Source organism: Prionailurus viverrinus, chromosome A1 (assembly GCF_022837055.1).
Source record: "Prionailurus viverrinus isolate Anna chromosome A1, UM_Priviv_1.0, whole genome shotgun sequence".
NCBI classification, from domain to species: domain Eukaryota; kingdom Metazoa; phylum Chordata; class Mammalia; order Carnivora; family Felidae; genus Prionailurus; species Prionailurus viverrinus.
This window is the reverse complement of record NC_062561.1, coordinates 85,917,487-85,935,486: the sequence shown is the minus strand read 5'-3', so window position 1 is coordinate 85,935,486 and position 18,000 is coordinate 85,917,487. Positions and strand designations below refer to the sequence as shown.

General features: G+C 35.1%; 1 protein-coding gene across 1 annotated transcript; it reads right to left on the bottom strand.

Moving 5' to 3' along the window:
• Nucleotides 1–473: 473 nt before the first annotated feature.
• On the bottom strand, nt 474–1,465 carry LOC125169620 (olfactory receptor 2T33-like). Its single transcript, XM_047865115.1, has 2 exons — nt 550–1,465; nt 474–511 (listed from the first exon to the last, which is right to left on the bottom strand). The coding sequence occupies exons 1-2, from the start codon at nt 1,463–1,465 to the stop codon at nt 474–476; spliced, it is 954 nt and encodes a 317-aa protein (XP_047721071.1).
• Nucleotides 1,466–18,000: the final 16,535 nt, after the last annotated feature.

The window sequence follows — 18,000 nt, the reverse complement described above, 5'->3', positions numbered from 1 at the left end:
TATAACCTTAAGGCTTAACCATATCTGCAGGATTGTCTGACTTCAGTCTCATGTGAACCAAGAAGGTTTTACTGTTTACTTTATTTTTGGAATCCTCCCTTTTAAGTTATTTATAAATGAAGTAGATGTACATGGGCTCCCAGGGCAGAAATTGAACCCATATTATGAGATTAGCTGACTTGGTAATGGTAAAGTTTGGCTTTCCTGAGAGCACATGATCAGGGCCCACAAACATTAAAAGTTGAAAATCCCCTTTCTTTTATCAATGTATAACATATATTTTGCTTACAGTGCCTCAATCATTTATTCTTATTACTGAGGTCCAAAGTCTACAACAAAAATACATAACAATATCTGAAAGCAGGACAAATGGAAATTTTAATGAATTTACCATATATAAATGAAATAGTTAAAAAAAAAAAACAGCACAAACTGGCCAACTGAGAGCAATATACATTGATATAACACAAGTTTCAAAATCTGGATTCATTTTGGCTGCTGCCGATTTTGCAAATGAGTCCCACTATAGATGTCCCAGAAAATGTTTCTCCAGCCACTTTTTCAAAGCCCCCTTGACTTCTTTATTCCTCACACTATATATAAGAGGGTTCAACACAGGTGTAAAGATGGTGTAAAAAGCAGAGACCACCTTGTCATGGGCCACTGTACGGTAGGATTTGGGCCGCATGTAGGTGAATATGAGAGTGCCATAGAAGAGCCCCACGACAGCCAGGTGAGAGGAGCAGGTGGCAAAGGCTTTCTTTCGAGCTTCAGTGGACCTCATGTTGAGCACAGCAGCCAGGATGAGACTGTAGGAAGCCAAAATGATAGACAGAGGGATCAAGAGCATCAGGATGCAGCACACATACATGAAAGACTCAAAAAATGTAGTGTCCGCACATGCAAGGCGAACGAGCGAGGGTGCCTCACAGAAGAAGTGGTTGATTTCCCGAGAATGGCAGTAAGGGAAGCTCAGAGTGGTGCCAGCTTGCATCAGCCCATCTACCCCTCCCAGAAGCCAGGAGCCTGTGGTCATGTTCAAGCAGAGCTTCTGATTCATGAGGATGGGGTAGCGCAGGGGGTGACATATGGCCACATATCGGTCATATGCCATGGCAGCTAAGAGGAAGCACTCGCCCCCTCCCAGAGTCAGAAGCAGGAATATCTGGGCCCCACAGCCAGCAGGAGAGATGGATCTGGTGTCCATTAGGTAGTTGGCTGCCATTTTGGGGACTATGGTGGAGACAAGCATCACATCCATGAGGGAGAGCTGGCTAAGCAAGAAGTACATGGGCATGTGCAGTCGGGGGTCCTCATGGATGAGCACAAACAAGAGGGCATTGCCCATCAGGGAGGAAAGGAAGACCATGAGCACCATGGAAAAGAGGAACAGATGGGTCTGAGTGTGGTTAAAGAGTCCCAGAAGAATGAAGTTTGTGTCTGTGGTGTTATTTGCATCTTCCATGGCTCTAGTCATGCCTGGAAGACAAGGAATGATTAGGAAAAGAGAGGTGTTTGAAAGGAAGCTTATGCATTTTCTTAAGAAGACATGGTCAAATGATGTAAAAATAAATGAGATCTGGAGGAATAATTATGTCTCTAGCCTTTCATTTCCTGACAAGACATTTGCCTTACCATCCTATTATACATCTCTGCTGTTATTTCACAATATTTTTTTCCAAAAATTGGATAACAAGTATACATTGCAGTGCACATTACATTTCTACTATTTCTGTATATTTTGTTGGTATGCCACACATAATTTACTCACGGTGTTGGTAAATATTATGCCTTCCTAGTTTTCTAATGCCTGGGTACTTCTGTGTTGGAAGAGCCTCATAGTCATGCATTTTGGCCAATATTAATGTGATATATCTCTTAATTATAACTTTTCCAAAATTAGTTTCTCAAGATTTCCTTCAATGTCATGAGGAGTTGTTTTAATTTAAAAAATATCTTAATTATAACTTTTCCAAAATTAGTTTCTCAAGATTTCCTTCAATGTCATGAGGAGTTGTTTTAATTTAAAAAATATACAAACTAATGTGCAATTACTAGCACTCATTTTGATGCTGAGAGAAACAAAACTAGCTGTATTTCTCTATTTTACATGTGTATGCAGCCCATGGTTCCAATATCCAGGCTTCCAGCTACCACAGATTCTGTTCTGGAGTACCTACTACCATATTGGTCATGTTAGCATGATGCGTGCTGGTGATTACAGGGAATTTATCTCATTTTAGAGACCTCTTAGCAGTTAATTTTTATATCTAATATGTACTCGCAAATTTTTGAATTTAATTAAATGTGTGCATTGAAAATAACCAGTTTTATAAATAAATATAACCCTAAGGCACGTAAAAAATGATCTTATTTACAGTCTTAAACACTTTGTTACCAGTAATCACACATCCTAAAAGATAGGAGATAGATTAATTTATTAACTGATTAAATTATTAATTACTTTTTAATTAACTGATTGGTTAATTACCTAACTGGTTATTTAAGACTTACTCAAATAAATTGATGTTCCAAATTACTCTGAGGTACAACATCACCTGGAAATAAAATATGGAGCATCTCATTTATTTTCAGGGATTTATTATCTTTTCCCTGAAGCTTCAAGCTATTTCTTATCTGTAAATATATATTGTGTAGAATTAGATGTTTATGCAAATGACTTTCTCTTTTATATTTATGTGACATTTAACTTTTCCTTACGAATTTACTTTTTCAAAGAAAGCAATCTGTTAATGATTTCCAACAACATTAAGTTTCAGGTTTATTCATAATCTGTATTACAAGTCCTTATTTAGTTTCTATGTAAATTAATTAGTAAGCATTGTAAAATTTTGATAGGCAAAACCTTTTGTAAATATTAACATTGATTTCAGTTTCTATCATTTATAACCAATACCCATTATATCATTAAATGATACAGATATACCATTCATCAAAATAGCTATAAATAAAACATAATAATGATCATATCAATCTCTGCTTTATTTCAATGATGCATACATATGCCATATATATATGTATATATGTATATATATATGTGTATGTGTGTATATATATATATATATATGCATATAGTTTATTAAGTTATCACTTACTACCCCATCTTGTTACATGGTATACTTATAGTGTAACATATTTATGAATATTTGGAATTCTTCTAATTTTCTGTTAATATAATTTATGGCCTGATGAATGTGTCAAAATTTCCTCTAATAAATAATCTAAATGTAGTACTTTTAGTCTTTTAGATAACTGAATCCCTATCTTTTACACTCTCAACAACTGTTGATTTTTGCTTCAGTTTTTCCATGTGATACCATTAGTTACTTTGAGGTGCAATAATTACAGCCAATCACAGAAGAGTGAAAATTAATTTTGTTTTAAATTACAAGTTTGTTAACTCAACTTTAGCAGAAAGTCTTTTAATCTTCAACTTTATATTACTTCTGCAAACTCACTGTAAACATCTTATGTTCTCATTTTCTATTGGATTGTTTGAATTTTATTAATAGATTTAAGTAACTTATGTGTATTTTGTTATTTAGGTACATTGTTTTAATTTTTTGTATACTTTGCAAATTCCTATATTCTATGGAGTTTCACCTCTTTATTATGTGATGTGAATAGACACATATGTGTCTTAATGAATGACAAGAAATTGATGTAAACATTCTCCAATTACACAACCCCAGAGTCAGGACATACTGGACATAGAGACATGAATTACAAATTGTTTATATAACATGAAGAAAGGGCAATAAAACACTAAAGTCTTGTGCTCACTTACTTCTTAGATACCAGGAAGATTTGTGCATGTTTCCACCACTATAAAGTCAGTCTCCTTGTTTCAAGATTCAGGTACTTGATATTTTGCTAGACTGTTTTCTAACACTGGCTTCATTTGTATCTGTTATGTCTCACTTTGTGCTCTGTCCTTCTATTGAAAATTATCAGCTAATGCCCATGCTTGAAACCACCTTTAAATATATTCTCGAGATGAAAAGTTACTTTAATTATGAGTTTGCAGGTCTTATGCGAATTTACAATTGAAGAAGAAATTATTAAGACTTTAAAATAATCATTGTGATAAGATCATTTTATTCATTCTATTTTTCCAAATGAAAAGTCATGTTAAATATCTTCATAATAAACATTTAAACATTAGGAAATTAAAGTTTAGAAAGTTATGTGTTTCATTTAATACCAAACATTTTAAAAATTAGACAGCAGATAACAGTATTGTACTCCTTGATCCGTAACTCAATAGAATGGTTTTCTTTAATTTTATGAGCTAAAGTAGTACAGATTTAAGGACTTGACTTCTTGAGTTTGAATATCTATTCAAGTGATTGGTAGTAGATAAATTTAGGTAACATAATTTAAATCTTTTTAAAACTCAGTTTTATTATGTGCAAAATGGAATGACATATAGTATTTTTCTTTGTTAGAATTAAGAGATAATGCATACAAGTACATAGCATATGACAAAATACAATAACTCTACAAAGATTACCTTTAATAATTTCCTTACTATTATATCTATTAGCTATAAATAGTTATTTTCCACACAAATATTTTCAAGTAAATGAATATTTTTTGAGAACTAATATATGATTTAATTATAATTTGTTAAAGTATAGGTATAGTTTAAATGACATAATATTTACAGTAAGTCTGGGTTGAACATTGCAGTCAATACAACATTTGTGAATTTTTTTTTTAATTTTTTTTTTCAACGTTTATTTATTTTTGGGACAGAGAGAGACAGAGCATGAACGGGGGAGGGGCAGAGAGAGAGGGAGACACAGAATCGGAAACAGGCTCCAGGCTCTGAGCCATCAGCCCAGAGCCTGACGCGGGGCTGAAACTCACAGCCCGAGAGATCGTGACCTGGCTGAAGTCGGATGCTTAACCGGCTGCGCCACCCAGGCGCCCCTTCATTTGTGAATTTTTTAACGTGAGCAAACACCATGAGCATGTTTAATCATTCCAAGACAACAGGTTCTTTGATTATTAATTTTGAATTTTTTTATGTTTTAAAAATTTTACTGTATCATGGAATTTATGACACATAAATAATTTCTTTCACTAAGAAAAAAAGAGAGATTAGAGTGGGAGAGCCAAAGCATAAGAGACTTTTAAAAACTGAGAACAAACTGAGGGCTGATGGGGGGTGGGAGGGAGGGGAGGGTGGTGATGGGTATTGAAGAGGGCATCTTTTGGGATGAGCACTGGGTGTTGTATGGAAACCAGTATGACAATAAATTTCATATATTAAAAAATAAATAAATAAATAAATAAATAAATAAAAGCACAAAGATTAAACAATAAAATCTTATGTGGTATTTCCTGTCAAAAATTTAATTCATTTGTAAGTCCACAGGTTTAAAATGCGAAGTAGATTTAAAAGTCAAAACTATGTGGTGCCTGGGTGGCTCAGTCCTTGGGCATCTGACTTCACCTCAGGTGATGACCTCCCTGCTCCTGTGTTCCAGTCTCCTTACAGGCTCTGGGCTGACAGCTGGGAGCCTGGAGCCTGGAGCCTGGAGCCTGGAGCCTGGAGCCTGGAGTCTGCTTCTGATTCTGTCTCCCTGTCTCTCTGCTCCTCCCCTGTTTATGCTCTCTCTCTCCTCTTTCTCTGTCTCTTTCTCTCTCTGAAAAATAAACATTATAAACAACTTTGAAAGTCAAAACTTTGGGCGACTGGGTGGATCAGAGAGTTGAACATCAGACTTCAGCTTTGGTTAAGATCTTGCAGTTCATGAGTTCGAGCCCCACGTCAGATTCTCTGCTGTCAATGCAGACCCTGCTTAGGATCCTGTGTCTCCCTCTCTCTCTACTCCTCCTCCACTTGTGAGCATGCACTCTCTCTTTCTCTCTCAAAAATAAATAAACATTAAAAAATTAAAGTCAAAATTATATCTAGTCATCTGTGTTGTTCCGCACATTAAAAACAGGATAAAAAAACACATTCTCTTATTTTCTGTTTGTATAAAACCTATGATTACACAGAATCCAATATCCTTTCAGATTCATTGTCCCATTTCTATCCACACTTCAATGTGGTTTTCTCAGAATTAGCAAAATTTTCACCATTCCCAAATGCCTGTTCTATGTTAAATACTTCACAGACCAATATTTTGAGCTACAGACTTTGAGTATGTTCTCTCTTATGCAGCAAGAGAGCAGACACAGAATTAAATGTGAGAGAGGTTAATGTCCAGGAGTAGACAAGAGCCCCAAGTAAGGGTCCTAGCTCCCTTTTCATTAGGATCAGAAGGCTTACAAGTGTGATGGACATCCAGAAAGAGATGATGAAACAGTGATTGTTGACTCCTGTGTATGACAGCAAATGGGTTTTGAAGATATGTTGCTTAGAGTTTTGGCTCCACACAAAAGAAAATCCCTTTGCCTAGCAGAAGGCTGTTTACAGCAGGCACCAGGCAGAGTCTGTTTATCTTAAATTGCCTAGGAATAAGAGAGACTAAGCATGCTACCTCAGGGTTATCAAGACACCTTTCTTTTGCTAATTAGCTCCACTCTGCGCAATTTCACCCTGCTGCGGTGGTCTATAGCCCTGAATACCTGTTGATCTGTTGACCTGTTCTGGACTCCTCCTTCCTGTGAAAACAGCTTTCTGCTTGTGTTCTATGTTATGGATGCTTTTGCCCTGTTTACCTATCCTGGACACTTTCATCCTGTGGCTTCCCATTCCTAAGCTTTTGTCCTAAGACTTGTTGACCATTTCGTGCAAGCTCAGGGAATTCCTAAACTTATTCCCACACTGATCCTAAATATTAACGCTGAAATGACCCTGTTTCTCATTTTTATGCTACAAATGTAACAACGTAGACAAAATAAGGATGTTAAAAAATGTAGAAAATAATATTTCAGACACTATGATAACCCCTTAATATGCATTATCTCATCAAATATTGCAACACCTAAAACACATAGATATGGCGATTATTTTGATATTGTACATGAAGTAGCTGAGATGTGAGAAGATGATTTGTCTCTGGAAAATCAAGGGGAGAAGCCAGGTACCAATGAGATACCATCAGTCCATAACCCAGTTTGTGGAAGTTAAGTTCCCATGTTCATTTTAGTTTTCTCAGTTTTTATTTCTATTAAATTGATAGTGAGAAGATTGGCACATTGATTAACAAACAAAATAAAATTAATAACGGATTCTCAAAGTTGCAGGCTAGACTAAATGATTGTCTTTCATGTAATTGATAAACAAATTTAAATAATGCAAACTATTTTTTATCCTTTTCTGGGTGGATGCATTCCAAGGCTCAGTTTTGTTACAAAATAAATCTCATGGCAAACAGGAAATCCAGAATAAATATTTCTAAAGTGAATTTGTGAACACACAAAAACACATATAAGATAAATATCGGAAAATTGATCGATCCAAAGGAACACACGATTCCCACCCTCTCTACCATTTAAGTTACATAAAAGACCCTCTCGGTAGATTCCAGGTCATCCACAATTCAAGCAGAGGGAATAGAGCCTGTTGAGTGTATGGGCTTGTGCCTCTCATAGAGCACACTTGTAGGATGTATTCCAACATTGCAAATTCTGTGAAGTAAAGCACATTCTTGTGTTTTAGAAGCCAGTCCTTAATCACATTGTATGGCTGTTGTAAGGATAAAATAAGATAGTATATAGAGAGTACTTAACTGATTACTGGAAATTAGCAAGTTATCAATAAATAGTAGTCACTACTGCTTTCATGTACTCAAAACCATCATTTTCCTAGAGGAAACTGAGAAATAGAGGAGGTGAATAATGAAATCAAATGCATCCTTCTAACTTTGGGCTGGGGCATGAAACAAATCCCAAGTCTCTGGAAAAGATCATCAATATATTGTACCTAATTAACATTTTATAAAGACAGATTTACATATCTATAGAAAATGTATACTCTCAGTGGATATTAAAGAAACACACAGATTAAAGAAAATAATTACTATTTTGATACCTTTACTACTGGATTTAAGTTTTTCTTTGTAACATGCATTACCAGTTAGAATATAGTAAAAATTAATTGTTGAATAAAAATAAAAAATGTCTTATGTATCAGTTTGGAAATATTAAGAAATAACTCTAAAACTACCCTATCCCTTGGAATCATTAATATGTCCTTACAGATATCATTCTAAAATATAATCCAAAAGAAATTGAAAAACACCCAATATACACAAAAGATATTTCACATTCCTTTACAATGTGTAGTGAGAAATTGTGACAAGAAATTATTAAAATTGCCACTAGGCAACACAGTACAACAGCAAGAATGGTGTTCAATATTATGTTAATGGAGAGATGCAAACATATGTTTTAAAAATTTATAAAATGTTTATGGCAAAGAGTAAAAGAATAGTTATGATGTCATTGAGTGAAATCTTTATATTTTAATTTCTCTGTTTTTCTATGGATGCTTTTCTACGTATTACTAGTCCTTAAATTTCTGGAAGTAAATAGACAAAACCAAAAGCACTAGAGAACATGACCTTAAGTTTTATGCACCCTGTCTGAGACTCCTGGAACTCACCTGCATCAGGGTCAGCTGCCTAGTGATCCATGTCTCTGACACGCAAATCACTATTTGGAACTCAAAAATGCTTCTGTACTACTATAAAGTACAAGTCACCTGGCTAAAGTCTAGGAAGTCCCAGGTTCTAGGTTCTGCAAATGCCAATGGGAACACATTTGAAAGAATACGGAAGGCCAATTACCTTCTCCATTTATCATCTCCATACATATTATTTTAAAATCTCAGGATATTTGATCCCTGAAGGAATGTCTTGTTTGACTCACGTAATGCTAAAATCCAGGGGGGGGCACCTGGGTGCCTCAGCTTGTTAAGCATCTGACTCTTGGTTTGGGGTCAGGTCATGATCTCATGGTTTGTGGGTTTGAGCCCCATGTGAAGCTCTATGCTGACAGCACAAGGCCTGTTTAAGATTCTTTCTCTCTCCTTCCCCTACCCCCTTGTTCTCTCTGTCTGTCAAAATAAATAAATAAACTAAAAATGCTAAAATTAGGAAATGAGTGATTTGAAAGTGACATCTGCCTCATCATATTGTTAAATAAGATAGCATGTAAACCACTTGTCTTATACCAAAGAGTGCATTCAACCCTGCTATCCTGTATTTTAGTAGTAATCAATATGTCAAGAAAATCTGGTAATTGCATAGGGTACATAGTGTTGAAGAAAAGTATCTTCTCCCCCGCGAAAAAAAAATCTTCTAAAGAGGGAAGGCTAAATTTAACCTTGGTAGTCTCAAAACTTTCTAGATAGATGATTTGTGGTGAGTGACACGTACACTCCAAGCTTCAGTTTAATCATCTGTAAAGGGGGGAAAATGATGTTTCTTTCACAGTGTGATTTATTGAGTTTAATTTATATAGCGAATACAAGGCAATAGATGTATCAAATAAATATTTGCCTGTTTCTTTGCTTTTGCTGTAACCGAAAATCTTTCTTATTGATCTATAGGAATGAGGAAAGGTAATTTAAAAAAAAAAAAAAACACCTGACCTGGTGACAAATGCTTTCATAAAACTTGGAGATTATTAGAACAGTTTACTAATGATCAAAGCAAAGCATAAGTGTTTGGTATTACTTTACATCAATTAAACTCATTTTACTGGGATTCTCCAAACCAATATATAAAGCTTTTTTTTTTTATTTTATATTTACACAAGTATTTACCAATGCACAATCAATGAGGTGAGAGAAAAAAGATATATACACATATCAAATGGTGGTAATTCTGGTGAATTAAATAAGAAAAAAATAACGATATTGACTAATAATGATATTAATAGCAGCACTAACAAATATCAAGAGTATTTTTTTTATTGAGAAATTACTGAGTGATCTGCATTGTGCCTAAATGTGTATTTTCATGATTCTACATAAATAAGACTAAGGAAAAACCCTGTATTTCATGATTAAATGTCAATCATTACAATCTTGCACTTTTTTAATTCATTAGTTGTAACATTTTTAATTTTTTATTGAAGTAACAGTTTTAATTTTACTAAAGTATATAAATGTATATAAATTTTACTAAATTTACTAAATGTATATAAATTTACTAAATTTACTAAATTTATTAAATGTATATAAATTTTACTAAAGTATATAAATGGACAGTAATATGAAAGATTTATAGCAGTACAGTTACATGAAGTAACACCAAAAATCCAAATGTTATATAAATGATTTAGGTAAAGAAATAGCATATTGTTCACCTAATATAAGTAGTCCCTGATATTCATGGTTGACCAGGTATCATAAGTTATGCCTTGGTATTGATTGCCTGGAGCTAGGCTTGGTGTTCTCCTTTTACATATACACAGATTCACAGAAAGCCATATGGTAACCATAAAAATGGACCCCCAAAGATGTCCATGTTCTATCTCTGGACACTGTGGGTGTCCAGAGATAGAGCATATGTTGGGTTACATGACAAAACAAAGTCCAAGATACAGATGGAATTACAGTTGACTTTATTTTTTTAATTATTTTAATGTTTATTCATTTATTTTCAGAGAGAGAAAGAGAGAGAGAGAGCACAAGTGGGGAAGGAAAGAGATAGAGGTAGATAGAGAATCCCAAGCAGGCTGGATGCTGTCAGCACAGAGCCTGACATGGGGCTCAATCACATGGCTATGAGGTCATGACCTGAGCCAAAATCAAGAGTTGGATGCTTAGCTGACTGAGCCACCCAGGTGCCTTACTAAACACTTGAATTTAAAATAGAAAGATTATTCTGGATATCAATAAAGCCCAAACTAATCATAAAGGTCTTAGAAGTGGGAGGAGGAGGAGGAGGAATCAGAGAAAGGACAGTATGACTTTTCAGCTCAATATTGTTGACCAAACATCAGGGAAGAGGACACCAGCCAAGGAACACATCTAGAATGTGAAAAGGCAAGGAAACTATTATTTTCAAGAGCTTCCGGAAGAAATGCAGCCTGACAATGACTATATTTTAGCTCAGTGAGACCAATTTCAGACCTCTGACTACCTGAAGTCTAAGGAGATAAATTGGTGGGGTTTGTGTGTGTGTGTGTGTCTGTTTTGTTGTTGTTGTTTTGTTTTGTTTTTGTTTGTTTAACTGATAAGGGTGTAGTAATGTGTTATATCTAGAGCAGGAAGCTAATTTCATCAACAGAAAACAGCCATTCTGTGACCCTGATGGACTAAAGCAGAAACAAGACTGCTGCACAATCCTGTCTGAACATAGACATAGCATGAACATCATCCACATTGTAAAAATTACCAAGCATGTTCCTTTCCTAAGAATGAGTGACTATAGCTTTGTTACCAATTACTGTGTTACCCTTGGTCTGGTATACTTCACCTATGTGTAAGATTTATTAAGACAGTCATAGAATTACCCATGCTTATTGACAGCAACAATCCAAAGCAAACCAACACTTCCTAAAACTCTTGTACAATCACCTAATACAAACCCAAATATTATATATTCTTTCTACAGTTTTCTCCTGAGGTGTCCTATGATTCGACCATGATGGGTGATTCCTTATTCACTATAAGAATAAATAAACCCATTTTGATTAATAGGCACAGCTTAAGGAATATACTCCCAGATACTGTAATACTATTGTATGGTGACAGATGGTAGCTACACTTGTGGAAAGCATAGCAGCATGATATATAAACTTGTGGAATCTTTATGTTGTGCACCTAAAAGTAATTTAACAATATGTGACAACTACACTCACATAAAAAATAAAGATAATAATAAATAAGCCTTTCTCTTTCCTTTATTCCCAGTTTATTTTTTAAGTTTTTTGTTTTAACTTTTTCAATTTTAGTACAGTTAACCTATAGCATTATATTCGTTACAAGTATACAATATAGTGATTTAACATTTCCATATATCACACAGTGCTCATCACAAGTGCACTCTTTAATCCCCATCACCTATTAATTTTAGCCATTCTGACAGGTGTGAGGTGCTTTCTCATTGTATGCTTGACTTGCATTTCTCTGATGATGAGTGATGTTGAGCATTGTTTCATGTGACTGATTCCATGAGGATGTCTTTTTTGGGGAAGTGTCTGTTCATGTGTCTTCTGTCCAACTTAATTGGATTATTTGTTTAGTGGGTGTTGAGATGTGTAAGTTTTTTTATAATATTTTGGAACTAATCCTTTATCAGGTATGTCATTTGCAAATATTTTCTCTGATTCAGTAGGTTGTGTTTTATTTTTGTTGATTGTTTCTTTCACTGTGCATAAGTTTTTCATTTTGATGATGTCCCAAAATATTATTTTTGCTTTTGTTTCCCTTGCCTCGGGAGACCTATGTAGAAACATGCTGTTATGGCTAATGTCAGAGACATTATTGCCTGTGCTCTCTTCTAGAATTTTTATGTTTCAGGCCTCACATTTAGTTCTATAATTCATTTTGAATATATTTTTGTGTATGATGTGAAAAAGTGATCCAGTTTTATTCTTTCTCATGTAGTTGACAGGTATTCCCAGAACCATTTCTTGAATAAATGGTCCTTTGCCCATTGATATTCTTTCCTGCTTTGTTGAAGATTAATTGGCCATAAAATTTTTATGGGTTTTCTATAATTTTCTACTTATCTATGTGTCCATTTAATGCACTTCAATACTGTTTTGATTAACCCAGCTGTGTAATATAACTTGAGTCTGGAATTGTGAGTCAATGGACATTTGGGATCTTTCCATAATTTGGAAATTGTCAATAGTGCTACTGTAAACATTGGGGTGCATAAGCCCCTTTGAATCAAAAATAATGAAATCTTGCCATTTGCAGCAACATGGATGAAAATAGAGTATATTAGGTTTAGCAAAATAAGTCAGAGAAAGACAAATATAATTTCACTTGTGTGGAATTTAAGAAACACAACACATGAACACAGGAGAAGGGAAGGAAAAATAAGATAAAAAATAGAGGGAGGCAAACCATAGGATACTCTTAAATACAAAGAACAAACTGAGGGTTGCTAGAAGGGACGTGGGTGGGGGAATGGGCTAAATGGGCAATGGGCATTAAGGAAGGCACTTTTAGGAATGAGCACTGGGTGTTATATGTAAGTGATGAATCACAGAATTCTACTACTGAAACTACACTGTATGTTAACTAACTTGAATTTAAAAAAAAGAACTATTTTGGCTTCTTGGGGTCTATTGTGGTTCCATATAAATTTTAGAATTTTTTTTTTATTCCAGTCTGTGAAAAATTCTGTTGGTGTTTTGTTAGGATTGCATTACATGTGTACATTGCTTTGGGTATTATAGACAGTTTAACAATGTTTGAAAATCCGGGAGGATGGAACGTCTTTCCATTTCTTTGTGCCATCTTCAATTTCTTTCATCAGTGTTTTATAGTTTTCATTGTACAGGCATCTTTGGTTAGGTTCATTCTTCTGTATTTTATTGATTTTTGCTGTAATTGTAAGTGGTATTTTTTTAAATTTCTCTTTATGTTCCTTTATTATTAGTATAAGAAACGCAACAGACTTCTGAACATCGATTTTGTATCTTGTGACTGTACTGAACGCATTTATCAGGCCTCTTAGTATTTTGATGGAATCTTTCAGGGTTTCTATATATAATAACATCTCATCTGCAAAGAGCAAAAGTTTTATTACTTCCTTACCTATTCAGATGCATTTTATTTCTTTTTGTTTTCTAATTGTTGTGGCTGACACTTGCAATATTATGCTGAATAAAAGTGGTGAGAGTAGACATCCCTGTCTTCATCTTCAATATGCAGGAAAGATTCTTAGTCTTTCCCTATTGAGTTGTGGTATTTGCTGTGAGTTTTTCATATATGACCATTATTATGTTGTTTTATATTCTCTCTAAAGCAATGTTATTGAAGATTTTTATCATGAATGGATGTTGTACTTTGTCAAATGCTTTCTCTGTGTCTTTGAAATAATTACATGGTTTTTATCCTTTCTCTTATTGATGTTATGTATCATGTTAATTATTCACTAATATTGAACTGCACTTTTATTTTGGAAATAAATCCTATTTCATTGTGGTGAATGATGTTTTTAATGGACTGTTGGATTTTTTTGCTAGTATTTCACTGAGGATTTTTACACCTATGTTTACCAGAGGTATTGCCCAGTATTTCTGTTTTTTAGTTGTGTTTTTACCTCGTTTTGGTAGCCAGGTAATTTGGCCTCCTAGAATACTTTTGAAAGCTTTTCCTCCTCTTTTGTTTTTTGAATAGTTTGAAATTATTAGTCTTTTTTGATATTAAGTCGTTTTTAAATGTTTCATAGAATTCACCTGTGATGTCATCTGGTCCTGGAATTTTGTTTTTTGGGAGCTCTTGATTGCTGATTCAGTCAACTTGCTGGTAATCAACCTGTTCAAATATTCCATATCTTCCTACTTAGTTTTGGTAGGTTATATGTTTCCAAGAATTTAATCACTTCTTCTATTTGTTTAATTTGTCAGCATATTGTTTGTTATATTTTAAAATAATTTTTGTATTATTGTGGTATTGATTGTTACTTCTCTTCTTTCACTTGTCATTTTGTTTATTTGTCCTTTCTGTTTTATAATGAGTTTGACTAGAGCTTTATGGATTTTGTTGATGTTTTCAAAGAACCAGCTCCTGGTTTCATTGCTATGTTTTGTTTCTGTATCATTTATTTTCACTCTAATCTTTATTATTTCCTTCTTTTTGCTGGTTTGGGGCTTGTTTGGGTTCTTCTACTAACTCTTTCAAGCATGAGGTTAGGTTATTTTTTTGATATTTTTCTTATTTGTTCTTTTATTGCTACATATCTCCTTATTAGACCTGCATTTGTTGTATCCCATAGCTTTTGGATTTAGTGTCTTCATTTTTATTTGTTTAATTTACAATTTTATTTCTTATTTGATAACTTTTTTGATCTATTCATTGTTTCATGACATATTATTTAACCTCCATGTATTTGTAGTCTTTCCAAACTTTTCTTGTGATTGATTTCTAGTTTCATAGCATTGTGTCAGAAAAAGTGTGTGATAGGACTTTGACCATTTTGAATTTGTTGATATGTGTTCTGTGTCCTAATATGTGACCTATTCTGGAGAGTATTCAATGTGCACTCAAAAAAATTTGTATCCTGTTGTTTTAGAATGGCAAATTCTGAATATTTCTGTTAAATCCATCTGTTCTAGGGTTGATTTAAAGTCATAATTTCCTTCTTGTTTTTCTTTTTGGATTATCTGTCCACGAATGTAAGTGGGGTATTAAAGTCCTCTACTATCAGGAGTAGGAGTTAAGGTGGCAGAGAAGTACAGGAATCCTATGCTTGTCTCTTCCTTTTAATGCCATTGGATAAATATAAAATAATTCTGAACAAACATGAAATCAGTCTGAATGCTGAGAAAACAAGCTGCAGAACTACAGGAAGAAAAGAAGCCACATTGTAGAAGGTAGTAAGGTACAGATGTGATTCCAGGGAGAAAAGAATAAAGTGTGTCGTGGAGTGGATGGAAACTTGATCTCAGAGAGAGAAGAGAGAAAGATAGTGATAGAAAAAAGAGAAAGCAGCATGCAGGGGATTGCACAATAGAAACAATTCCCCAAGGCCATTGATGGGGAAAACCAGAGTGGTAGATTATCTCAAGTTTTTACAAGAAGTGGAGCTCTGGGGCTCCTAAATGGCTCAGTTGGTTGTGTATCTGACTTCGGCTCAGGTCATGATCTCACAGTTCGTGGGTTCATGCTGACAGCTCAGAGCCTGGATCCTGCTTCGGATTCTGTGTCTCCCTCTCTCTCTGCTGTTGCTCTGCTGCTTGTGCGCTCTCTCTTTCTCTCTCAAAAATAAATAAACACAAAAAAGGAAGTGGAGCTCAGAATCTGAAGTTTTAAAGCTTCCACCACTAGGTGGAGACTGGCAGGCATAATGGTGCTCCTGAGGGGAAGGAGCTAGAAGCCCAGGAGCATGCAGTATGGTTTAAGGATTCCCTGGGTTGTACTGGGAGAGACAGTTCACTTTCTTGGAGTACATTTGGAAGAGCTGACATGGTATTTCAGAGGACAAAGCAGGCAGGCACCACCACGCTGCCCTGTTCATTAAGATAGGAACAGAGACACTTTCTGAGGACAGCAAACCTTGATGGTGGCTTTTATTGTACTTTACCATAAACTCCAAATCCCTGAATGATTCTGCAGCTGCTTTTCTGGGACAAAGTGGCACCAGCCACAACATGGTGAGACCCTCCACCAAAGGATAAGGGCAGGTGGTTTACACTGCACCAGGTCCCTAAAATTTGAAGTTTTGAAACACATCCTGAGGTAAAACACAGGAGTACTGTCCTGTCAGGTGAGTAGATAGCATGGGCACATACAAGGTGAAGACAGGTATCCAACAGAAACTATGGACACAAGAAGAGAGATTTCTCATTCTTCTGTGAGAGTTTCCTGAATAGTGGTGGGCATGAACTCCCCAGTCTTGGGATGAGAGAGCAAGGTGATATCATTTCCCCCACCTGTCAGCAATGATAGACATCAGTGAGCAACACAGCGCCCCCAGTGGAAGCTAGAGCCAGTTGCACAGAGCCCCACTGCACCCTGCAGGTGCATCTTTATGAGGGTAAGTTTGCCTGAGAACCAGCACACCAGGCCTCTCCCCCAGAATAACAGCACAAACCCCTCACAAGCAACAGTCTATTGATGATAGAGTCCTGCAAAACTTCAATTCTAGTGGAAATAGGATCAAGCTTATTTTAAAAAACAGACCAAAGCAGACCATCTAGTTAAAATGGCACACAGTGAAAAAAGCCCAACACTCCCCACTGCAAGCAAAGAGAAACTCACAGGGGACTGACATGAGGGAAAGGACAGCCAAAAAATAAAAGCAAAGTGCACATTCTGAAAAGCTTCCTGAAGTGCCAGGCCCTAGACAGTATAGGACTTGCTCTTAATATAGCCATGAGTTGGAAGGAGGAAATACAACTGGCTTTCCAAACACACACACACACTCATGACCAAGGCAAAATGACAAGACTGAGGAATTGACTCCAAAATAAATAATGAACGGGTAAAAGCCAGAAATCTAATCAAAACAGATATAAGTAATAAGCCTGAACCAGATTTTAAAACAACAAGCATAAGGATATTAGTTGGGCTGGAGAAAAGTATAGAAGACTTTAGAGAAACCCTTACTACATAAATAAAATAAATAAAAACTAGTCAAGCTGGAATAAAGCAAATGTTATAACCAAGATGAAAATCAAATGGCTGTGGTGACAACGAGGATGAATGAAACAGAAGAATGAATAGTGATACAGAAGATTATAATTATGGAAAATAATGCAGCTGAAAATAAGAGGGAAATAAAAGTATTGTATCTTGAATGTATACCTAGTGAACTCAACAAATTCATAAAGCACAATAACATTCATGTCATAGGAGTCCCAGAAGAAGAGAAGAAATAAGAAGGGGCAGAAGGTTTGAACAAATAAAAGCTGAAAACTCCTCTAATCTAGGGAAGGAAACAGACATCCAAATCCAGAAGGCATGGAGAATTCCCATCAAATTCAACCAAAAACCTTTTACAGTGTTGTTGATGGGAATTCAAACTGGTGCAGCCACTCTGGAAAACAGTATGGAGGTTCCTCAAAAAATTTAAAATAGAAGTACCCTATGACCCAGAAATTGCAATACTAAGTATTTACCCAAAGTATACAAAAATTCTGATTAAAAGGGGCACATGTACCCCAATGTTGATAACATAGCACTATCAATAATGGTCAAATTATGAAAATAATCCAAATGACAATCAACTAATGAATGGATAAAGATATGGTATATATGTATATATGTATGGAATACTACGTGGTGATCTAAAGAATGAAATCTTACTATTTTCAACAACTTGGATGGAAGAGAGTGTATTATGCTAGCAAAATAAGTCAGTCAGAGAAAGACAAATATATGAT